The 23,654-nt window shown below is 35.7% G+C and overlaps 1 protein-coding gene across 3 annotated transcripts in view; it reads right to left on the reverse strand.

Moving 5' to 3' along the window:
* LOC103489776 (nuclear-pore anchor-like) overlaps positions 1 to 23,654 on the reverse strand; it is a 66,388-nt gene that overhangs the window by 38,993 nt on the left and 3,741 nt on the right. For all 3 annotated transcript variants that reach the window (XM_051085592.1, XM_051085568.1, XM_051085540.1), the window contains exons 7-18: positions 22,792 to 22,881; positions 21,913 to 21,990; positions 16,676 to 16,785; positions 15,444 to 15,564; positions 15,215 to 15,307; positions 10,178 to 10,226; positions 8,226 to 8,329; positions 8,089 to 8,157; positions 3,454 to 3,597; positions 3,256 to 3,360; positions 3,060 to 3,173; positions 634 to 712 (exon numbers count right to left, since the gene is read on the reverse strand). In XM_051085592.1, coding sequence (XP_050941549.1) covers positions 634 to 712; positions 3,060 to 3,173; positions 3,256 to 3,360; positions 3,454 to 3,597; positions 8,089 to 8,157; positions 8,226 to 8,329; positions 10,178 to 10,226; positions 15,215 to 15,307; positions 15,444 to 15,564; positions 16,676 to 16,785; positions 21,913 to 21,990; positions 22,792 to 22,881 — 1,156 coding nt within the window. The remainder of the gene's footprint in view (positions 1 to 633; positions 713 to 3,059; positions 3,174 to 3,255; positions 3,361 to 3,453; positions 3,598 to 8,088; positions 8,158 to 8,225; positions 8,330 to 10,177; positions 10,227 to 15,214; positions 15,308 to 15,443; positions 15,565 to 16,675; positions 16,786 to 21,912; positions 21,991 to 22,791; positions 22,882 to 23,654) is intronic.

The following is a 23,654-nucleotide window of genomic DNA, read 5'->3' on the forward strand; positions in this document are numbered from 1 at the left end:
AAAGATTCTAACAGATCTGAAAATCATATCTTAAAAAGAAGACAGATTTGAAAAGGCAGAGTGGTCAAAAACGACCAGTAGTGGTAAGTAGCGGCTGACGGCGACGGAATCAACGACAGACGCACAGAAAGGAGCAACTGGAGGTGACTTATAAGAAACCACAAGAACCCACCACCTTACAGCAAGAAAACGGAAGAAAAAATAATTTCTGGCACGGTCTGGTAGCGGTCCGACGAGCTGTGGAGAGGCAACAGACGTACATGATGGTGGCAGAAGCTGGCTGTAAGGGATTTAGGGTTTTTAGATTTTTCAGAAAGTTAGGTTTTTTAGGGTTTTCACAAATAAATTGATCTGATACCAACTTAAAAAAGGGACGTAAGAATAGTGTAATACTATTCCTCTACATTATTGATCAAAATACAAGGTCTTCTAATATAGAGAAAGACCAACAAATCAGGAATAGACAAAATAAAATAATAATACAAAAGAAACGGAAATTCAACAGATCCAATTAGAGCATCATCCTAAACAATTCATTGTTATGCGGTTGATTACCATCCGACAAAATTTTGGGTTTTCTAGGCTTAAAAGCATACAACCTCGAATAGCATTAACAAGTATATAAAAACAAACCTAGAGCAACTCCAGCAGACAGGGAAAGAGGCAAATTACGCTTATGCTCCTCTTCATATAGCCTTTTGTACATGGCGACCTACATTGATCACAAAGCACAAAGATTTTTCTGATGAGGAAAAAGCATAAAAAATTCATAAATAGATGAATTTCAGAATAACTAAAAAGAAAAAAAAAATATATATATATATATATATATATATATAAACACTTCACGGTGGAACCTTTCCCATATCTAGAATGAAAAAAAGAAGAAATTAACTACTTTAGTTTTTAGTTCAGTAACATAGCTTGGACAGAGAATACCAAGTGGATGCAAAAAAAAAAAAAACAGCAGGTCTCCATAATGCCAAGTTTGCTACATTAATCCGGACATTTTAGAAGAAAGATGTGTCTTGGTGCAAATCCCATCCCTGGGTTTAAAGAAATTTGGGTTAGTTTCTTCAAGGTTTCGGCCCTCTCAAGCCTATTCTCAGTCATTTTTCTCCTTCCCAAATTCAGACCAGCAATTTATCAAGTAAACTCCTAGCCAAGTTCTCTCAGAAGTTTCCATGAATCATGAAGATTTGGATGATGAGTCTACTGCAAGTGTAAGTAGCAATCATTTTGATTTCAATGCCTTGAACACAAATACAGTGGGGATCTCTTATGATGCTAAATTTGGTACAGACATTGTAGAGTTATTTAATCACTCAGAGGAAAAAAGCTCCATTCAGAACCGAAGAAAGAAGTTTTTTTGGCTGATCCCTCGTTCGTGTGAACACAAAGTAAAGTTCCCTCTATCATTGAAGATTGTGACCTGGACTTAGGGGTTTCCTATCAACATTTGAAGGTGTGTTGAATGTTGATTACTCATAATCTTCAGCTACGAAAATTATTTCTTGGAATATAAGGTGGGTCTTGGAAATCTGGTGGTATTTTAATCATGTGTGATGAAAAAGCAAGATGGAGTTCGTAGAATCATTGAACTCCATGTTGGGCTTTTTACTTTAAAAATGATTTGTTGAAAGAACTTGAAATCCAAGATTTTGGGCAGCTACTTCGATTATTCAGGAAAGAAGTGGAGTCTAGAGACGATTCTTGCATTTGGGCTTTGGATACTTCAGAAAGATATTAGGTCAAATCTTTGGCAAACTGCTTCGCTACTTCAGAGGTAATCAATAAGGAAATTTCAAAGACTTCTGGAAGTCTAATCTTGGGATTTCAGAATTAATCAATGATCAAGGGTAAGCAACCAAGTCTTTCCGACTTCCGAGATATTGAAATTCTAATCTTGGGATTCTATGAGCACAAGAAAATCTCAGGGCCAAGTCACATATTTTTTACCTGAGAATAATCTGGGCAAACTTATCAAAGGCTGTTTTGGCACACTTCAATTTGAATGAAACTAAAGAATTTTTTCGTAATAAGGAGGCCTTTGGTTAGACCGTTGGAATAGCTAACAGGAATGCAGCAGTTTGGTGTACCACAAAGATTTTGAAGCTTTCTCCATCCAAGTTTAATCTTAATTGGCAGGCCTTCATTTGCCCAGACCATTAGTAGCCACTTCCTTCATGAATCACATTGTTGAAGCCATCACTGAAGGACTTTTATCTTTGCTTTCACAGGCTTTTAACCTCTCATTTGTGCTGCCTTTTTGTTGCTTATATTATTTTATTTTAATGGCTTTTCAGTCCCTGCTCTGATGTACTTTAGAAAGCTTTTTACTTCGTATCTTAGGTTGTATATTTGTTTGGATAGGATGAGAGTGCTAACAGAGTGTCAACCTAGTTGACTTGTCCAGGTGCACCTATAGTATTAATCCCATGGTCTCTTTTTGTTTTGCCCTCTATATAAACCTTTTGTACTTTGAGCTTATTAGTATCAATAAAGAGAAGGGTTTGCTTTTCAAAAAATATTTTAAGGGCCACTCTCTTTTTTGGACACGGGATAATGCTCAAAATAAGGAAACAGCTAATTCGAGAAAAGCTGAAAACAAAAAATATCAGAACAAAAACTTAGGTTGATATAAAGTTAACAACAAATGGTTGGTTGGTAATATTTTATCCTCGTATTAAAAAATATTATAAATTCCAGCTCAACCAATCAGAAAAAGCATAAAAATCTAATGCAAATCAATAGTGTCCTCAAAACATTCTCAATTTAGTGCAACATAAACTTGCAAGTTTGCAACATCTAAAAAGTTAAGAAGACAAGTTACTAACTAATATGAAAATTACTATATGACATGTCAGGCATAAAGTTACTAATTGACCCACGACACTGGCCATGAATCCCAAGACTTGATAATTCCCACACACTTAAGTACAGGCAAATTTATATTCGAGGATTTTGAGATCCTAAAAAGCACTTGATAAGAAATAAATCAAGAAAAATAGCAGCAATTGACAGGACCAACTAAGAAGTAAAATTCAGGACAAACTCACGGAAGCGTGAAGGGACTCAATCATCTGCCCCTGCTCTTCAACTTTTTGTAACACTGCTTCCACTCTAGAAGCAGCTTCTTGAGTTTTCCTTTTCAGTTCAGCCTCCAATTTCTCCTAAGTTTCCACAACATTCAAATTCTTGCAATAACACTTTACAGGAAGAAAGTAATCATGACAAAAGAAAATTGTGACTAACCTTGAAATCAAGCTCTGTATCTTGAAGCTGCACAGAAAGTTTACGTACAAGGCTTCTAAGCTGGACATTCTGCTCAACTAATCCATTTATGTCCTTGAAGGTTAACTGCTTAAATTATTTACCAGAAAAGATATTAATAATTGTGCACCACTAATATTAATTATTTTAACGTTGGGAAATATTCAGCCTCAGACATACAAGATATTCAGAAATAACTCTATCGGCATCAGATTCCATATTGATCTCAAAGGGTGTAGGTATTGAAAGATTCTCGGGAACATCATTTCCTTCATAACCACAGCGAAGTTGCACATCTCGACATTCCTTTAGAAGAATTGTAACCTAAAAGTTTAAACAAAACCGTGGTTAGTGATGGTACTGGGACAATCTCAAGGACAATAAAAAAATTAAAAATTAAGAAATAAAATAAAAACCCCTTCAAACAACACTTCATCATATGAGGTAAGTTTTCTCTCTTCTCTCTCCTCTCTCCCCCTCCCTCTCCTCTCTCCTCTTCTTCCCCCTTACTCTGGCCACAGCCACTACCTTCCTCAGCGAGCTCCAGGCAACTTAAACATACATGGAAATGGAAGTGAAAAGCTGCAAAATTGTCGATCCCTACTACTGCATATGGTTCAAAAAGGGGATGTTCCACATTGAAGATGTAGATTTCCAAAAGAATCCTCAGTTTATCCAAGACCCAACTCGAATGGTTTGTTGGTTCACTCGCGGCTCTAGTTAAAGAACCAGATTGGAAGTTCTTCAGGAAAACTGGAAAAGACAGAACTAGAATAACACGACTGTCCAAATTTCGAACTCCATCAGGTTGGTTTCTAAGGTGTGTTGCTCGAATTACCTCTGGAGTACAATCTTTTATTCACATCTTCTCAAGAGATTCAAGGCAAGGTTGGTTCTCCTTCAATAATAAGATAAGGATTTTTTGATGAATTACAACTACACTTCATGGCAGTCAACACTTCAATCTGATTCTGCTCATTTAGGATCACAGACATCCAATCTCCCAAAGCCAGGCTCAAGTAATGCAAATAAAGTCAAGTTTTCTCTGAAAGAATCACACTCTGTTTCTATTGCTGGAAAACAGAGTATGGCTTTTCCTTCAAAAGGTCCTAGCATAAACGAGGACCGCTTTTCTAAGGTATATATGGTCTTATTTTTTTTTATGTTTTGTATGGGCCGACTACTTTTATCTTCGCTTTGTATTTGGGCTTTGCATCGGCTACTATCAGCCTAGAGAAATGATAATTTTTTATCCGCACTATGGATATGATGAGGGCACTAAGGGGGTGTCAACCTAGTTGAGATGCTCGAGCGCCTGTTGATCTAACTCTCTCTCTTTCTTTGATCAATGTATAACACTCTTGTATTATGAGCTTTTTCCTCTCTTAGCCCCTGCTGAAACAAAACAAAGGAGACAATCATTAGTATCAACATCGCCATCACCGCCGCCGTTGATGCTCGGATCAACGCAGCCATGCGCATGAGTGGTTTTGCCGCCTTCAGACAACGTCGGCCAACGCGATTCTATCACCATTTCCGTCATCCTTACCTCCACACACCTCCACCAGAGCACCACGCACCGTCATCAAAGACCTTCGTACCAGCCCATTCGGTTCAGATCCCGCCGACCAATCCTTCTTTGCCAACCTTGTCTTCATTTGTGGTTTGTAATGTCCTCCACGTGTCGCTCCATGTATTGCCACCTAATTTTGTCCAGCAAATATCGCTTCTACAATCAAATCTATATGCACTTCTACCCACATATTTTGCTGGAAACCCTAGTTATCATCCCAAGGTTGGGAATCTGCAAATTCACTCAACATTTGAGGTTGGTGAATCTTCGGCACATTCCAACCCTAGCGTGCAAGCTTCTCCTTCAGGTATAGCTGGAACAATTGACACTACCTCAGGGACGACATCCAACACTCCCAATCATAGCCTTCATATAACCTTACCAATGTATTATGAGAATCCGATAATCTCATCTCCCACTTTAACCTCTTCTAATGTGACTAATACAGTGGTACAGTCTACAGGATATTTTCCAGGGGAAAATTCAAACGGTAATAACTATTTTCTCATGGTCTCTTTTAGTGAAAATGGTCCTTGAAGGATGGCATAAATTTGGTTTTTTGACAAGGGAAATACCTCGTCCTCCACCAAGAGACCCACAGGAACGGTTTTGGAAGGAATAGCACTCTCTTCTTCAATCCACATTGATCAATAGTATGGACCACAGATCAAACCCTTACTGTATGCTGCAATTGCTAAGGATATTTGGGACACAACCTAGAAACTATATTCCAAACATCAGAATGTCTCTCGCTTATACACGCTATAGAAACAGGTTCATGAATGCAAGCAGGGAACCATGGATGTCGCATCCCTTTTTCAACAAGCTCTCTTATCTGGTAGGAAATGAACCTATACAGAGAACTAGTCTGGAGTAGTCCTAGTGATGGTGTGCAGTGCCCTAGAATTGAAGAGATTGACAGAACTTATGAGTTTCTTGCTAGTCTTAACCCTAAGTTCGATGTAGTTCACAGGCATATGGATCAGAGACCGATTCCCTCCCTGATAGACTTTTGTTCTGATCCGTCTTGAGGAGGATCGTACAAGTGCTATGAATATTTCGACAACTACTACTATTGACTCTACTGCTTGTAGTGTGAGATCCTGTACCAGTGGCAAGAAAAATAACAATGGAAAACAAGTTCTTGTCTAGGATAATTGCAAGAAACAATGGCATACCAAAGAGCAATGTTGGAAGTTACATGGTTGTCCACCAAGAGGTAAGAAACACTCTCCCAACGACAAAAAGAGCACAGGGCGAGCATATGTGAGTGAGTCTATTGGACCTTCTCAACCACCTAATCCACATGGAAACCAAACCAATCTCAATCCCACTACTCTAGGTGCCATTGTCCAATCAGGTATACCTCAATCCTTCGGTCTTATCAGTGTTGATTGGAATAACCCCTGGATTCTGGATTCTTACACCAAAGATCATTTGACTGGTTCCTCTGAATATTTTGTGTCCATGTTCCATGCTGGTAACAAAACAATCGGAGTTGCAGATGGCTCCTTGGCCCCTATTGCTGGGAAAGGGAAGATTTCCCCTTCTGCAGGACTCTCCTTACATAATATTTTGTATGTGCCCAAAATTTCTTATAATTCTGCTATCTAGAAGCAAGGAAACTCATGAGTTAAACTGGAAAGCAACATTCTTACCTAGACTTGAGATTGGGAGATGATTGACATTGCCCGACATAGTAGGGGACTCTACCTCCTTAATGATAGCGCCTCTTCTAGTAGCATTTCTAGGACTAGCTTTTATCTTCCTATTTTATTACTTCTAAACAAGATTGTATGTTGTGGCATTTTCGTTCAGGTCACCCCAATTTTCAATATATGAAACATTTATTACCTCATCTTTTCTCTAAAATGGATGTGTATACCTTATCTCAAGATGTATGTATTCGAGCTAAACAACATCAAGTAAGCCCAACAAATATTGTTCTTGAATTACCTAGAACTGAACATGGCTAGAATTCTATCTTCGTTATTGTTGACCAATTTAGTAAGTTGGTACATTTTGTTGCGTGGAAAAAAAACATTGAATGCTTGAAACATTGCTCATCTGTTTTTTGAAAAGATTATATGTCTTCTTAAAATTCCTAAGAGTATTGTCTCGGATAAAGATTTGAAGCTTATGAGTTTTTTCTAGAGAACTCTATGGAAGAGACGTAATTCTAACTAAACTTAGCTTAACCAGTCATCCTCAAATGAGGATGGCCTACACCGAGGTCGCTAACAAAACTTTGAGAAGTCACCTTTGTTGTCTAAGTAGTGATCAACCAAGAAAGTGGACCCTTGCTCTACCTCAAGCTGAGTTTGCCAACAACAATAAGCACAATCGTTCGGCAACAAAGTGTCCCTTTGAGTTAGTTTATTGTCATCCTCCTCGTTTAACCTTCAATCTCACTAATCTACCTTCTGATGTTGACCTCAACTCAAGGCCAATCTTCTAGTGGATTGTGTTTAGAGGATTCATGTCGAAGTTCTTCAACACTTGACTACTGACAATTCCAAATACAAGGACCACATTGATGACCATCGCTGCAAAGCCATACTTACTCCTCGCACCAATGGTTTTACTGTCTGTGTAAACTAACAATCGGTTTCTTTTAGGATGGAGGAATTGATGTTGAGGTATTGTAAAGGGAGTTTAGATTATTGTTATTTGTCAAATCATTTCAGTTAGACCATCTTTTGGGTTAGTTGGTGAGGATCACAACGTGCTTGGTATATTGGTTTCACTATAAAAGACCACGGCCTCTGTAAATAAAATTAGATTATTTCCTCAATTTGTTGTTTACCTTTCTCCAAGAAAAGTTCTACATTACAAAAACCATACATCCCATATTCCCAAGTAGTCAAATATATGAAATCCATTCCAGTGCAGACAAAAAAAATTGTAGGCTCGACTTTCTACCCAAAACAAAATATAAATATACACCAAACATGCTTTTTAAGCATATACTGTTAAAAAAATGTACTCAGATATGTGTCTTCGCCACGAGGGTGCACAAAATTTTTACAAAATGACATACTTCATAGGTTACTAGTCTTGACAAATTAGTGGACCTTACCATCATAAGAATACCATGACTTAATACAAGATGATACAATGCATATATAAATACAAACGCATGAGTAGTAACCTTTATGCACTCTTTTTTTTTTCTTTTTTTGAAAACGAAACAAGACTTATCAATCAAAAAGTTATAGAAGAAGAATGTTATTTCCAATTACCTGTCTTGAAAGGTCGATGTTTTCTCTATGAATTAACAAGTAATCACGCTCATGTCTCTTCAAATCAGCCTGCAAAACAAACATATAAGCTCAATAAATAAAATACCGGGGACAAGTCACTGCTAACACAAACATACCTTCAATTCTTGGAGAGTTTTCTCCAGGATTTCCTGTTCAGATATAGAATTTTGCAATTTTTGGTTTAGCAGGGAATATGACTCAATCATTCTCTCATGTTCCGCTGCAAAAGAATGGGATAAGTAATCCAAAATCGAAATGGACAATATCAAGTCAAATACCATACCAACAAAACAAGGACAAATATATCCACACTAGATTCCCAGCAAGAACCTAGAGGTAGATGAGCAGACATCCAAATTAGATGCTACATAAACTTGAGGTTTTGAAATGATGATAAAGTTCAATGTTATCTTTTGAACAAGGCATTAGTTGGCCTAGTGATAAATTAGTCTTCCAACAGCCACCCCCTTTCTTCCTCTTGGTGCTCCCTATCTAAAGAGTTTGATGGTTATTCGATGCAGGATATAAGCTTAAATTGGCACTCTTTCTTTCAGCAGGATGTTTGGCTTTACTATTGTCGTTTTCTATGTATTGGGCTTAGTGCTTCAATTTTTTACTAGGCTAGATAGACATTTTTGGCCTTGTATGGGTGATATTGCTTTTTGTCCTTTGACATTATGAGTTTCTTTCTTTGTTCTAGATTATCTTTGGATACAATGAAGGTGCTATAGGCATGTCAATCTAGTTGAGATGTCCGGGTGCACCGGCTGATCCCATTACTATTATTGTACAATGTAGAACAATGTACACCATTTTCATTGGATCCCACTACTTTAGAAATCTATTCTATCCAAGGCTCATGTTTAAATTAGGATGCTTTAATCTTCCCCACCAAATTATTGTATTTGTTTGTATTGATACTATTTTGGACTGCTTTTTTTTTGTTTGCCTTTGATGTTGGAAATTTTATTTCATTTTTTATGGACATAATGAGGATGCTAAAAGTGAGATTCACAGGTGCATCTCCTGATCCCCAGATTTCTCACTCGCTTTTTGTATCGCATTATCGTACCTTGAGCATTAGTCTCATTTCATTACTTCAATAAATAGATCGGTTTCCTTTTCGAAAAAAAATAACAATAGTAAATAACTTTCAATTCTTTTAAACTTTTTTTATTTTATATTCATGGGTGTTCGGGTCAGCTTATGCACACCTCAACTAATTTCACGGGAGAACCTACCCGACCTACAACATTTGGGTTCAAGGAAACTCGTAGGAAATTAATTCCTTGGTAGGTGGTAACCATGGATTGAACCTATAACCTCTTACTTAGTTATCATATCCTCAAGATCCATCTCATTTGAATATGACAATGATTCATTCATGTCCCTCCTAAACAAAGGATGTTACATGTCAACTGCTTATGCTTGGTTCATCCCCAAACCATATCTTATTGTGAGAGGTTCCACTCTCGTATTATATGTAACGCCCCAAGCCCATGGTTCAAAAGATTCAAAACCAAACTTGGAATTTAGATTTAGCACCCAATTGCCCCGTCCTTCTTCTACACCCCCTATTGTCTGGCTATGTCATCATTGCTTAAGAGTTAAGACTATCCCCATACACCAACAAAGCGTTCTTTCAGCATGTTTTCTCCTCACGTACATGCTTCCTAGGAAAATCCCCATAAGGTTACCCAATGTACAATTGTTCCAAGTAAAGCACATTTAACTTTAGAGTTTCTATGATTGAACTACAAAGAAAAGAAAGATGCATCTTGTAGATATAGATAGTAACTTTCCATTCATTTAAGTTTTTCCTAACCATCCATACATATCCTCAAAATCTCTCTCATTCAAATGTGATTAATAATGAATGAAAAGAAAAAAGGGGGCAAAGAATAGGGAGAAAGAAAACAAAAACAAAAGACAAGTAATTTCAAAATGTTGAACAAACACAAACAGAAAAGATCGGAGCATGATTAATAAGGACAAATAAAATGTGGAAATCAACAAAAATATACAACTTGCCAGTACATCATGATTAAAAATCCTCTTAGATGTGTACCTCTTTCCTCTAAAATGACTTCTGCTTTATCTTCAAGTTCATATAGCACCTGTGGGAACAAAATTTGAACTTTCAAGAGTGAGTAGTGAGTAGAATAACCAATTAAACGAAGGCCAAAACAAAACCTTTCAGAATTTTTAAGAAAACATTACTTAATGTCCAGCATCTGAGAACAATAAGTTTTCATCATTCAACGTGATTTTAACCAAACAAACAAATAAAAAATATAAAATATAAAAAGTAAAAAACTCAGACAAATCATTCAAAGTTTCTAATGACAAACATATAAAAAAACAAGAAAGGAAGGTCATAAATTGAATAATAGGGATGTAATTTCTTTATCTTTGTTTGAAGGAGGTATAGTCATTTATGGTTTTTTATTTTCATTTATTCTTATGCCTGATCCATCTGTTGATTCGTCTCTCTTTTTGTTCATTCCATAATCCTCTTGTACAATGAGCTTTTGTCTCTCTTTATTAAATTATTAATAATAGAGGCTTGTTTACTGTTGAGAAAAAGAAAATTATACGGAATTCAATTTGGGATAGTGACTATTCTTTGAAAATCGAGCAGCTTCTAGCAATCAATGGGAATGGTTTCATTATTTTCTACAGGGATGTGGCTTCTGAATCTTAGAAAATTTCTCAAGGCTGAATTCTTCTCTTCTTCTTTTTCTCTTTTTATAGAAACAAAAAATTGAAAAATACACATAATGTAAATTAAAATTAAAAAAATAAAAATAAGAAAAAGCCCATAAAAGAACGGAACCCTACTAAAGAAAGAGGCTCCAACTATACTAGATAGACCGATAGAATAGTCGCAAAAGGTCATCGGAATCAAACCTAGAGGAAACTATTATCTTCTCTTGCTTTTGTTACTTGTCTTCATTGGGATGATACTAAAGTATGGAGGACTGATCCCTCCTGTACTTTTTTTGGCCCAGTCCTTACATTTCGTCCATAGGCAACTCATATGGCTCATATAATGTTTCCCAACATTAAACAATTTCAGTCCACCTCAGCCATTAAAAGTTCGCTCTCTCCTCTCTCCTCTCTCCTCTTTCTTTTTGCTCTCCACTCCAGAATCCGATTGTTTTCCCAGCAGCAACCATTGACCTCCCCCATGTCCCTTTTGGTTCTACTCCCAGGGTTTCTTTTTTCCTCTGATCTGCTCATCTTTTTTACAAATCTCATTAGTGGTGTTTCGATATAGAAATTGAAAGTTGCAAAGTTGACAAGACTTATTTCTGCATTTGGTTTTATTCTGGGTTTTTCTTCGTGGAAGATTTGGAAGCCAGCAAATTTCTTACTTTATCCAACACACATTTGAAGTGATTGTGAATTCAGACATTTGAAGTGATTGTAAATCCGATTTCGGGTATCCTTCAGTTTCCAATATATCATTTTTTCTTACGAAGGAGTCCAGACAACTCAGTTGAAACAAGGTTATCAAAATTTTGTCCTCCTATCAAAATGGTCTTTTTCTTTTTTCTTTACTTCTTTTTTTTCTTAAAAGAGATAGAGTCTCAAATTTTATTAATAAAACAAGACTAATGCTCAAAGTACATGAGAATTATACAAACAGCATACATATAAAGAGACTAAGGATCACCAGACGCACTCGGACATATTAACTAAGCTAACAACCTCTACATCCTCATCATGTCCACCAAGAAACTAGCATCAATAGTTCAATCATCAAAAAGGGCCAAATCCACCCCTACCCCAAGACCCGAGGGAACTATGATACAATAATAAACCGAGAGGAAGAAAAGAAATGCAAAGATACAGCCAAGGTACAAACAACTACAAGAAAAAACTAACAATCTGGAAAAATAGAAACCCCAATTAATCTAATCTATAAGCTTCAAATCTTTATTCAGGGAACACCAAGCTATGGGGTGCCGACTCAAAACGGTCTAACCACCTCATCTCCTTGTCATGAAATGTTCATTGATACCTCTCAAACAACAAATCTGCAAGCAGTGCTTTGACCATGTTTTCCCATAATAGACGCGGTTTCTTTTTCAGAATATGCCCCCAAAAATAACTGTTGTACATTGGGACAAAGGGTTTTTTTCCACCAAAAAACAACAAAATCATTAGTCTTTTTTTCAGCTAAAAAACAACAAAATCACTTGCCCTCAATTTTCCCGTGTTTGATGAATAATGAAGAATGCCAGCATATTTTTTTTATTGCAAAGCAATGCCTGACTTCAGCGACTCAGCCTTCCTTTCTTTCCAAACCTACTCAAAAAATCAGGGAGAATTTCATGATTATGGGACTTCCCCCTTACTCACTCACTATATTTGAACTGAATGAAGGGCGTTCTCTTTGAATAATGAAGAATGTGTCTTAGCTCATAAAAGGCCCTTTATAAGCACATTCAATACTGTTGTGGATTAATCCAGTCAAAACTGTTTCATCAAAAATTTGCTTTGGAAGATCCAGAGCATCTCGCAAAGTTGCTTATGTGGTTTGATCGTTTTGAGATTGCTAGAGTCAAAGCTTCTTTATTTTTTTCCTTTTTGAAAAGGAGACACATTTCATTGAAATAACGAAAAGAGACAAAGTCTCAAGGTACAAAGTACAATACTAGACTAGTGGATTAAGAGGTGAGTCAGGTGACCCAAACATCTCAACTAGATTGACACCCCTTAGTATCACGATCACCACTTCGTAAGCATCTCAAGGCGACCATGCAGGACTTGTTCCCGCTCGAGAACAAGTCAGCCGATCCAAACCCAAATAGCCGATGGCACAATGGGTGTATTTCACAACCTCCATCCTCGTTCTTGAGAAAAGGTTTTAGAAAACGATTTTAGAGGAAAAGATTTTAGCAAAAGTTTGAAAGCATGTTTGAGAAAAGAAATGTCATTATAAGGCTACAAACAACAAGAGACAACAACAACTTTATATCTTATAACTTGTGGGTATGAAGGTATGAAGGTATGATGACAAGTCTTACCCGCATATGGTAAATTCTAAACAAAAAGAGATGTAATAGGCTTGCATATGCCAAAGTGCGAGCTGGCGCTTACAATGAAAATATAAAGAAACTAAAATGTGATGAAAGCAATAGTAGAATGAGGTGGGACCAGGCATGCAACCATGAGCAACAGGCCTTGGACAAGTATGACCGTGACACTTGGCAACCTCACCTTATCCAAAAAGAATTAAGCAAGTAAACAAAATACATCCAAGTTCCAAAGTTTAATGCTTTACATCAATTACAAGAGGAGAATTGAAATCGAGTCAAATCTCCTTCTTGGTGCTCGCTTTCAAAGATATACTCGGATTGCTCACCACAAGATATCTGTCTCAATTTGAATGTTTTCATTCGAGCTACATAATTACTTGTATAACGGGTGCGCCTACTAATCCCAAGTAATAACATTCGTATTTACCAAATCTCTTTGTAATTCGAGCAATAGTCTCTTTTCATTTCATCAAGTATTTGTATATCTTGTTTCCGTTTCAAAAAAAAGATTTTTTTTTCAAACAGAGACAAAACCACTTTATTAATATGATGAACTCAAAGTACAAGATATTTATACAAAGAGAGCAATAAAGAAGTTAGTCCTAGAGGGATCAGGAGATGCACCCGGGCATCTCAACTAAGTTGACACCCCCATAGCGACAAGCATCATATCCCAAGTAGAAACATAATCCAACAAAGATACAATAATAATTACATCCAGCTTGATATAATGATCCACAAAACAATATGGGACCAGAAAAAACAGCAAGAAACTATATGGGAGGCTCAAAATTACAATCTCAAAATTAAGGCTACACATGGGAAATCCTTCAGCATGAACTGTTTCAAAAAAAGATCTTTCAGAGGCATTCCATTCAAAAACTTGGTGGACTGTTTTTTGGGATTATTTATAAGTTTTAATTTGGTCTTAAAGATCTTTCAGAGGCACCTCCTGATCCAGCCTGCTTTTTGCTCTTTAGGCTTCTTTATTTCACTCACTGTATATCTCTCTTGACTTTGAGTTTCTATTATTAATAAAAAAGTTGTCTTCGATTCCCAAAAAAAAAAAAAGACTGTCAAGGAATTTTCTATGGAGATGCTTGCATAAACTTCTACAAGTTAGTCTCTTTATTAGATTGCTGATTGTTGATTGTTTGAAGAACTGCTTCCTGCTACTTTCAGATTATAAGGTTGCTTTGTTACAAAGTTGGCAAATTTGGAGGCTGGACTTTTCTGGTTTTGATTGTCCTCTCTTTTGTTCTTGGCGGCCTTCATATATGGTGTCGTGTTTCTCCATTTGATCTATAGTTGATTTGTTTCCCTCCTACAACTTCGATTTTATGGTTGTTGGTTGAATTATCAATTTTGTAAAAGTTGTAGTTGGCTTTTCAACTCCCTACGAATATATCCATATGAGTTGTCCTGATTACTTGGCGCTTCTTCCCAAAGCTACCGTTGTAGTGGTGATTGGAGTATCATTCAAAGAGCAAATTTGTTCCATTTTGGGTTATTTTTGCTTGCTGTATTTGCTTTATTTTTCTGGCAAAGCCATCAATGAGCTTTTATTTGGTTGTCACTGCTTTATTTGGGTTTTATAGTGATGACCATATCTTGAAATTTTAGGGGCCTCAAGGATAAATCCCATCATTCAACATTGAAACACTTTTAACAAATTCAGCATTAAGATATTCTGATTTACACCTAATATCGGTTGGAATGAACCTTGTATAAATATATATGCAAATTTTCGTGGTGTCCTTCCAACATTAAAAAGCTTGGTTACAGTGCTGTCCAGATCACTGTCTTAGTTCTTTTACGTATTTGTGACTCTTTTTTCCCGTGAGATCACTGTCTTTGTTATCTCATTCGAGTGTGGCCTTTTCATGGAGTCACACCATTCACAATTTTCTACCATGAAGGTTAACGAAACAAAAAAGGAAAAGTAATTAAATAATTAAATTTTCAAAAGAACTCCCACATCTATCTAAAATAAGCAAAGATTTTTTCTTTTAACTATGCATATGAAAAAATCAAATAAATTGCATGTGTAAGCATACCTTCTGCAGAACTGCCTCGGCATCTTTCCTTCCCATCTGCTCATGCCGCAAAGCATCCACAGTTTCTTGGTACTTGGCATACATTTTGGCTAACTAGTAGGAAAGAAACAAATAACTTCCAATTAAACAAAAAATATCGCTGGCATCACATATGTTTAATTGATCAACGAAATCATAGATTGAGATTGTATATGAAACCAAATACCAACAGTCAAAACTAAATACTTACACTCCAACCATCACGCAAAAGCGAAGCAGCTAATGCTGTCCCAGAAACACCAACAGGAACCCTGGGGTCGAAGTTGTGATTCCCACCAACCACATCACTATTTTCCTTCGGGTTTATCAAACTATGCATAAAAAGGTCCAGAAAAATTAATTTGGCATCAGTTCAAACCACAACAAGATACCACGGAGAACCATCTCCAACCCATCACAAAGCATTTTCTTTTGATTAAAAAGCAACTATTATTGTTGAGAAAAAAAGAAAGAGCACAGGGGTATAAGAAAAAAAACGAAGGCCACAAAAAGGGCGCTCCCCCTGCAAGAAGGAATTCCAACTATGTAAAAAAATGTCTATAGGATAATAAAAAATATTCCTTGAAATCGAAGCACAAAGACGAACATGAAAACACATGAGGGACCAAACATCAGAAGGCTCCCTCTCCAAACCCCTAAACACTATATTATTTCGTTCACCTCAAAAATAAAATTTTGCTATATTTGTGAATATTTTCAATAGTTTTTCCTTTTAAAACAAATTTCCTAAAAGAATTATCCTTCTCCAAACATTGAATTATTTTAAAGAGAGTGTCTCAGCAAATAATAGGTCCTTTAAAAGCACATTCCCTACACTTATGAACTATTCTTGTCAAAGCTGTTTTGTTAAAATTTTGGTTGGAATGAACCAGCGCATCTTCCAAGACAAGTCTCCTAAGTGGTTTGATCGTTATTAGATTTATAGAGCCAAAGCTTCTTTTTTATGCTCCCTTTCCAAGATATTTTTTATTTTTCATGAAAATATATCCGTCTCAATTGGAATTCTTTCATTCAAGCTATGTAATCATGTGACCATGATATATGGTACTCCATTGTAATTGTTATATTTTACTTTTGGATGTGATGCGGATGCTATGGGTATATCAACCTAATTGGGATAGTTAGGTGCACATGCTAATCCCTACTATTAGTATTCTTTTGTACCAAGTCTCTTTGTAATTTGAGAAATAGTCTTTCCATTCCATCAATGAAAATTGTTGTTTCCATCTCAAAAGATGATTGGAAGAAACTAACCAAACCAAACCAAACTTCTTTTATATATTTATATGTTGCCCATCCCACCCATCAAACATCAGCCAGCCAATTGCAAAAAGTAAAAAGATAAATAATTGAAAACAGATAGATTAAGAATTATAACAACGGAACAAAACGGATCCATTACAGATTGAGAGTAAAACATACATATCTGGAGAAAAGCTGCCAAGGGGAAAAAGAGTGAGTTCGTTCTTTTTCCTACTAAGTTCAATCTCCGCCTCACACTTTTCCAGTTTCACTTTCAAATTTGTAGCCTCCTATTACCGATCATGAAAAGAAAATAGTTAAAGATTACAAGAATATATAATAAACAAAGAAAGAAATTTGCATATAAGATATAGAGATCACAAGAAATAACGATGGAGTAAGAGAGACGCCAGTGCAATCTAAAAATATCACAAGTTTGACAAAGAAAAGTACATAACTATTATGAGCACCAACAGATAATTAATCCCAAAGTCCACAAAGAACTTGTCCCACAAAACAAGTGGCTCCAACAACACAAAAGAAAGGAAAATACATAGATTTTTTTATAGAAACAATGCCCTTCACTAAGAAAAAAATGAAAAAATACAAAGGCATACAAAAAGTTAAGCCACAAAATTTAACCAAAGATATGAATTCCAACTAAACAAATGTTATTTGTATAGAAATAACAAAAGGTCTTCAAAATCAAAGCCTAAATACAAAACCTCACCACGGATAAAACATCATAAGTGTCCCTATCCAGACCTCTAACATTATTCTTATTTCTCTCCTCCTAAGAACCCCTAACAAAGCACGCCCCCACAAACTTAAGCAAACCAAAAGAAACGACTCTTCTTGCTAAAAGGTAGATGAAGAAGAAGGAACTTCATGACAAAATCTCTAATATCCCTCTGGCGAGTGAGAACATGACCCAATTTCTGAAAGAAGGTTCCACACAGAACTCACAAACTCACAACTCCAAAGCATGTGATCTAAATTTTCTTTTGCCTTTTGACAAAGAATACAACAGAAAAGACCCACTATTAAGGCATCTTCTACAGAACTCAATCCATAATGTTCATACAACCAACTAAAACTTGCCACAATTGACCCGCTAACAGGGAAGAGTTCCTATAAATTTTGAAAGAATTTACAAGAGAAACCATGTTAGATGACAAAATATTAAATGTCTGTTAGGATACTTCCTAACAAAAATCAAGATCTAAAATATATTGAGAATTAAAAAAGAAACAACAATATAATCTAAGTTTATGGTACTTGGAACCTCCTCTCTTGAGTGCTCTCCCCCAGGCCCTAGATTACTCCACAAAACAGCCTCCCCTTCACTCACTCACCCTCGTACTATTTATACAACATCCTGCAATAAAATTTCCATCTAATGACGAATATATCCCTTAATAGTAACATACTAATATTCCTATCTAGGTATCTAACCATGTCTTCACTCATTCAGCTTTTAGGTCAAATGGTGATTTAAGATGGTACTAGAGCAAGCAATTCATGAGTGAAAAGGAGTGTTAAATAATATCAAATTAAATTTGTTTTAACCCATTAGCCAGTTCTCCATTGTTGACCTATTTCATGTTCTTGCAGTGTCTTTTGTATTTTTGGCTTTATTTTATTCCGTCTAGTTTTGGTGTTGTTCTTTCTTGTTGAACTATAGATATTGGCTATTTTGTCTGTTTGGTTTTGTTTGTATCTCCGATTATGGACATGATGAGAGTGCTAAAGGGGTGTGAGAACCAAGTTGGGGTACCTAGGTGCACCTCCTGATTTGCTAGATATGTATCTTTTGTACCTTGGGACTTTGTCTCTTTTTATTAATCCAATGAAAGATGTGTTTTCTTTTAAAAAAAAAACTTAATGTTTAGGTGGGTCAATCGGTGACTTTTTTTTAAGAGGAAATAGAATATTTCATTAATATAATAAAAAATAGAGAAATAAATACAATAGACAAATCGGACAACCACCACATCGGCAACAAACCAATACAGAACAAAAACATGGAGTAAAATTGAACCAAAACCAAAATCACACTAAACAATGCAGGACGAACAAGTCTCAAAGCACAACATGGAAGTTGTCAGTTGCAAAATCGATCAATCCCACTACTGCATTTGAAAAGAGGAAGATAGTTGTTTCATTGAAGATGTGGAAGCCTGCAGAAGCAATTCTATTTCCATTAGCCAACTCAGATGGACTCAGTCAGTAATATCTGATTTACTCAAAACTTCGATGGAGAATTATTTCCACAAAATCGGGGACATTAACGGAGGAAGATTGAGAATTTTGAAGTTTCAAGCAAAGTTTAGATGGGTGCTAAGCTGCGATCACTGGCCATATTCAGTGGATCTTTCCGGCATTAGATTTTGCTCTGGAAAAGATCAGCAAGGATGGACGTTGTTTTGCAAGATGCTGGAAAAATTTGTTGAAAAAATGGACTATGTTAGATGGTACTCTAGTAATATCTCCAGTTTGCCTTCTCTGCAAATGGTAGAAAAGATAAGTTATGTTGGTAAAGCTAAGTCCGGTAGTTTTAAACTCCCAGCTCCAAGGTCCGGAAAAATGGAAGTCAGCCAGGATTTTAGCCAAAAAAGGAAGCTACAAGCAGCCAGTCAACCTTACTGTCCAAAACAAAAGCAATGGTTGATCAAGAACCATGAAGTTGCTAATGTTAATTTTGAAAACCTTTGGATTATATCAAAATTATTGGCTTCAGATGACTGGAGATTGATCCATAAGAGGATGGACGAATTTTTCCAAACAAAAATTGTAATAAATCCTCTATTTGATGAGAACACCCTCATTAGTATTGATCAAGGATCAATTATAGACTTCATCCATGAGGAAGGAAAATGGCAAGCTAGGGAGAGTTTCCACCTCAAATTCGAAAGATGGGACAACATCAAACACAGTCAGCCACTTTTTTAAAAGGCTACGGTGGTTGGCTCCAAATCAAAAACCTTCCTCTGGATACTTGGTGTAGAAGCACCTTTGAGGTTATTGGGGATCACTTTAGAGGTCTTATTAACATAGCCACTAAAACTCTGAATTTAACAAATTGTAGTGAAGCCAAGATTCAAGTAAAGAAAAACTTATGTGGTTTTGTGCCGTAAACGATTGAAATTACAGATCTAAAGAGGGTAAATATTGATCTATATTTTGGTGACTTTGTATTTCTGAATCCTCCTAGACCTTCCAAAGTTCCTATTTTGTTGGATGATTTTAAAAAATCTATTGATCGCTTGAGAATTAGAGATGTCTTGTTAGAGGAAGATTTTGATCTTTCCTCCTTTCCATCGGTATTGAATGTTCCGAAATCAGTTTTTGCAACTCTCCCCAGAAGTAGAAATTCTTTTGAAATTCTGAAGCTTTTCCGACCATCCCACCGGCGTCGGAGAAGAAGACAGAGGCCAGCAATTAGGTTGATAGTGAATTAATTGCACGGGCATCTGAACAGTCCCCCTCTTTAAATGTTGCTGAACCCAAGATAAACAGCTACTGCAAAATGGCAGCAGGGCCCACATCTATTGATTCTGTTTTTAAAACTCTGGTAGACGAAGAGTCATCAAGTGAGAGGAATAAAGAAAAAAAAGGAGAAAAATCAAAGTATTTTCTTGATCATTGGGAGCGTCTTTGAAGTGACTTTTGCTTGATCTTTGTAGTCTTCTAGTGTATTGTGGTCCTTTTAGTAGCAGCTGATGGTTGGGCTTTTAGTCAACTGTTGGAAGCAGTTGATCTCTTCTTTGATTTTGAAGCTTCGTCACTCATCAATTATTTTTAGATGGCCCTTCATTTTCTTCCAGGCTCATTCTTTGGGAGAGGGGATGTTGCCGTGGAGGCTTCCTTTCTATTAGTTTTGGGTTTGTTCAAGTTGAAGACTTATCATTTTGGTTCTTTAGGCTGAATATTCATTTTAATTAAGTGTTCATTCCATTTGTTTTCTTTAAAAAAAAGGAGACAAATTTCTTTATTAATGATAAAGTCTCAAAGTACAAGAGTTATATACATTGAGAATAATAAAGCATAAAGCAACAAAGTCTAGGGGATCAAAAAGTCCACCAAAACATATCCTATTAGTTTTTATTTATTCCGAAGAGCTTTTGTCTCTATATTGTACACTGATTCTAGCTTTGTGTTAGCAAGTTTGGAGCCTTTTTATACTTTTGTTTCCTCTCCTGTAATTTGAGTATCAGTCTCTTTTATTTTTTCATTGAAAGTCTTGTTTCCATTTAAATGGGAAAAAAAATAGAACACTCCATACAAACCAAAAGACCAAACAATTTTAAAAGAAAGACAAATGGTAAAAACAAGGAAATATAAAGCAGGGGCATCTACCCCCACCACAGATCTTCCAAAAAATTACATTGCTTGGGCCAAAAAACATTTTTTGGTCATGTGTTATTTTATTGATACTATGTAAGAATCTTTTATTTTACTCCTTCGGGAGTTTGTATCTCTGAGCAATACTCTCTTTTCATCAACTTGATGAAAACTTATGTATCTAGCCAAAAAAAAAAAAAAAGCTAATAGAGTTTCAACGAGATTTTAGCAGTTTTCTTCTACTTTATTACTTTCCAATCAAGTGTAATGCATATGTCAGACCACCTTTTCATTTTCCTCTTTTTTTAATTTTCTTTTCTATTCTTACCTATAGTTACTTTTAAATTTGTTCCTTTCATATTTCAATCCATGTGCTAGACTTCTCATATTCCTCTTATCTTCATTCTTCGTTTTCTCCCGACTTTTCTTCTTCTTTTGCTATTTGAACGGTTCATTTTCTTCTTCTACCCATCCAATAGAATCATTGCCGCTAGCTTCTTTGATAGTTCTGTTCATCCACACTAATTATAACCCACCTTGGTGTAAACCAAAAGTCTTTTTATCAAAATGATTACTCTCTCAAATGAGGAGAGAAATGTTGTATGTATAGAGAAATGAGTACAAGATCCAAAATACCCTTCTAACTAACTTTCTAACTTCCATCTTTTAAAAACAAGTAACTCCCTTTTAATACAAGTAACTCACTGTCTTCTTTGCATTCTTCAACTTTTTCATCTATGCAAATTGTCGGTATCATTAGTTTTAGATTCATTTTCTGTTCTGCTTTATTGATGTTGTATCGCCTAGTTGTGATTCAAAATTTTGAATTATACATTTAATCTCATTTCTGATTCAAAGGTGCCACGATCTGAATCAATTGCCTCCACCTGGAGTCAACTTGTGTAACGTACGAGTTCATAATAGTGCCCTTTAGCACCATGTGAAGAAAATATATATTACAGTAAGCCATCATTGAGAGGAAATAACTGCATGAATTCTTCCAGTTGCTTTCAGTACAGAAAGTGAAAGAGGCCTTAGTTAAGAAATGCAAGCCTTAGTTAAAAAATGCATACCTCTTCCAAATGATTCCTTTGAGATTCTTCCTTCACAAGCTTTTCTTTATAATCACTCTCAATTTGGTTCAAATGTGTCTTCGCAATTCAAAAAAGAAAAAGAAAAAGGAAAAGAAAAAAAGCAAAATCAGAAAGAATTATAATTTGGTAACTTTTTTAGAGTCAGTTTGTTTTCTTCCTTTTCCATTTTTTGAAATGGAGACAAAAACTTCTTTATTAATATGAACTCAAAGTACAAGAGGATTATATAAAGAGAGCAATAAAAAAGTAATAACCAAGGAAGTCCTAGAGGGATCAGGAGGCAATTTTCTTCCTTTTCCTTTATTAACAAGAAACTAAAATGTCGAAGAATAAGAACTCCCGATGAGTGAAAAAGGTAAGAAAAATGGAAGTATAGCTTATCATGAAGAATGAAACAAAAACAACCCAATTCATGCAAATAACCCCACAAGAATAATGAAGAGCACAAAAACTTCTTTTTTCATGAGGAGGAGTATAGAGCAGGAACTCCTCCTACATCTCTATCTAACCTCAATGCTTAGCAAAACTCACACAAGACCCTTCCAAAAATTAACCCTAAAGTTAGTAAGCAAAGCCAAAGTCCCAAAGAATTTAATATATGCATATGTGTGTATACAAACAATTGCTTTCATGGAAAAAAATGGAAGAAATACAAGGGCAGCAAAAACATATCAGCAAAATATCAGTGACCTATCACCAATCCTACAAATAAATTCCTGGTATTTCGACAATATATCCATCCCCAACTATAACATGAACAATTTGGTTTCCTTTTAAAAGGCAAAAAAGAAAAGACAAAACCGAAACAAACAACAAAATAAGAAAACAAAACAAAAACAGATAGATAAAGAATCTAACCTCCAAGGCTTTTACGACACCCTCAAGTTCTGTTGCCTTCTTAGACCACTCCTCAGAACTTTCTTTGTAAAGTTCAACAAGCTTATTGACCTACAATGTCAATTAACAATGAGATATCAGAATTGCTATACTCTCTTAGCTTCCAAGTGATTCCCTCTTGAGAGCAAATATAAGGGCATATGGATATAATAAAACGGTAATGTCGAAATATATAATAAAAATTAGTTTGACATGTTTCCATATGAAATCAGTTGGAAATATAATTCTCTTTCAGAGGCCCGAAGGTACCTAGATCAAGATCTTACAACAATTGCCAATTCAAAAATATGGATCAAATCCACCTATAACATGTTAGCAGCTAATAAACAAGTAAAAAACTGATAGAAAATTGAAGTTTTTATAACGAAAAATGAAAGGACAGAAAGGCAACCAAAACCCAAGAAAAAAGAACATTTAAATAAACGAGTAAGATGTTGGACCTCACAAGTTTCTACAAAGATGCAAGCACCTGACAAGGAAATTAAGCAATGGTATCCTTTTGTACGAGGCCACTTGATTAACCACTATGGTCATCCCCAATGTTAATAAATACAAAGGTCTAATGATCAAATAATTAGCTTCATCCAAGCTCCAAAATTTTAAGTCACATATTCGAAAACCATCTGAATAAAATCAAAGGAATACTCGATGACTATTTGGGCCGTTGAGTTAAATAGTTTGTGCTTCGGGTACAGATCATTTAAATCTGTATTGCAAATTAAGAGAGAACATGGTTACAAAATGATATATACTACAAACAATGAGGGAAGGCCAAAAGGTCCTTTTTGTAAATTCTAGCATAAGAGTTAACTAAATGATTGTTA

This window comes from Cucumis melo, chromosome 1, assembly GCF_025177605.1.
Source record: "Cucumis melo cultivar AY chromosome 1, USDA_Cmelo_AY_1.0, whole genome shotgun sequence".
Classification (NCBI taxonomy): domain Eukaryota; kingdom Viridiplantae; phylum Streptophyta; class Magnoliopsida; order Cucurbitales; family Cucurbitaceae; genus Cucumis; species Cucumis melo.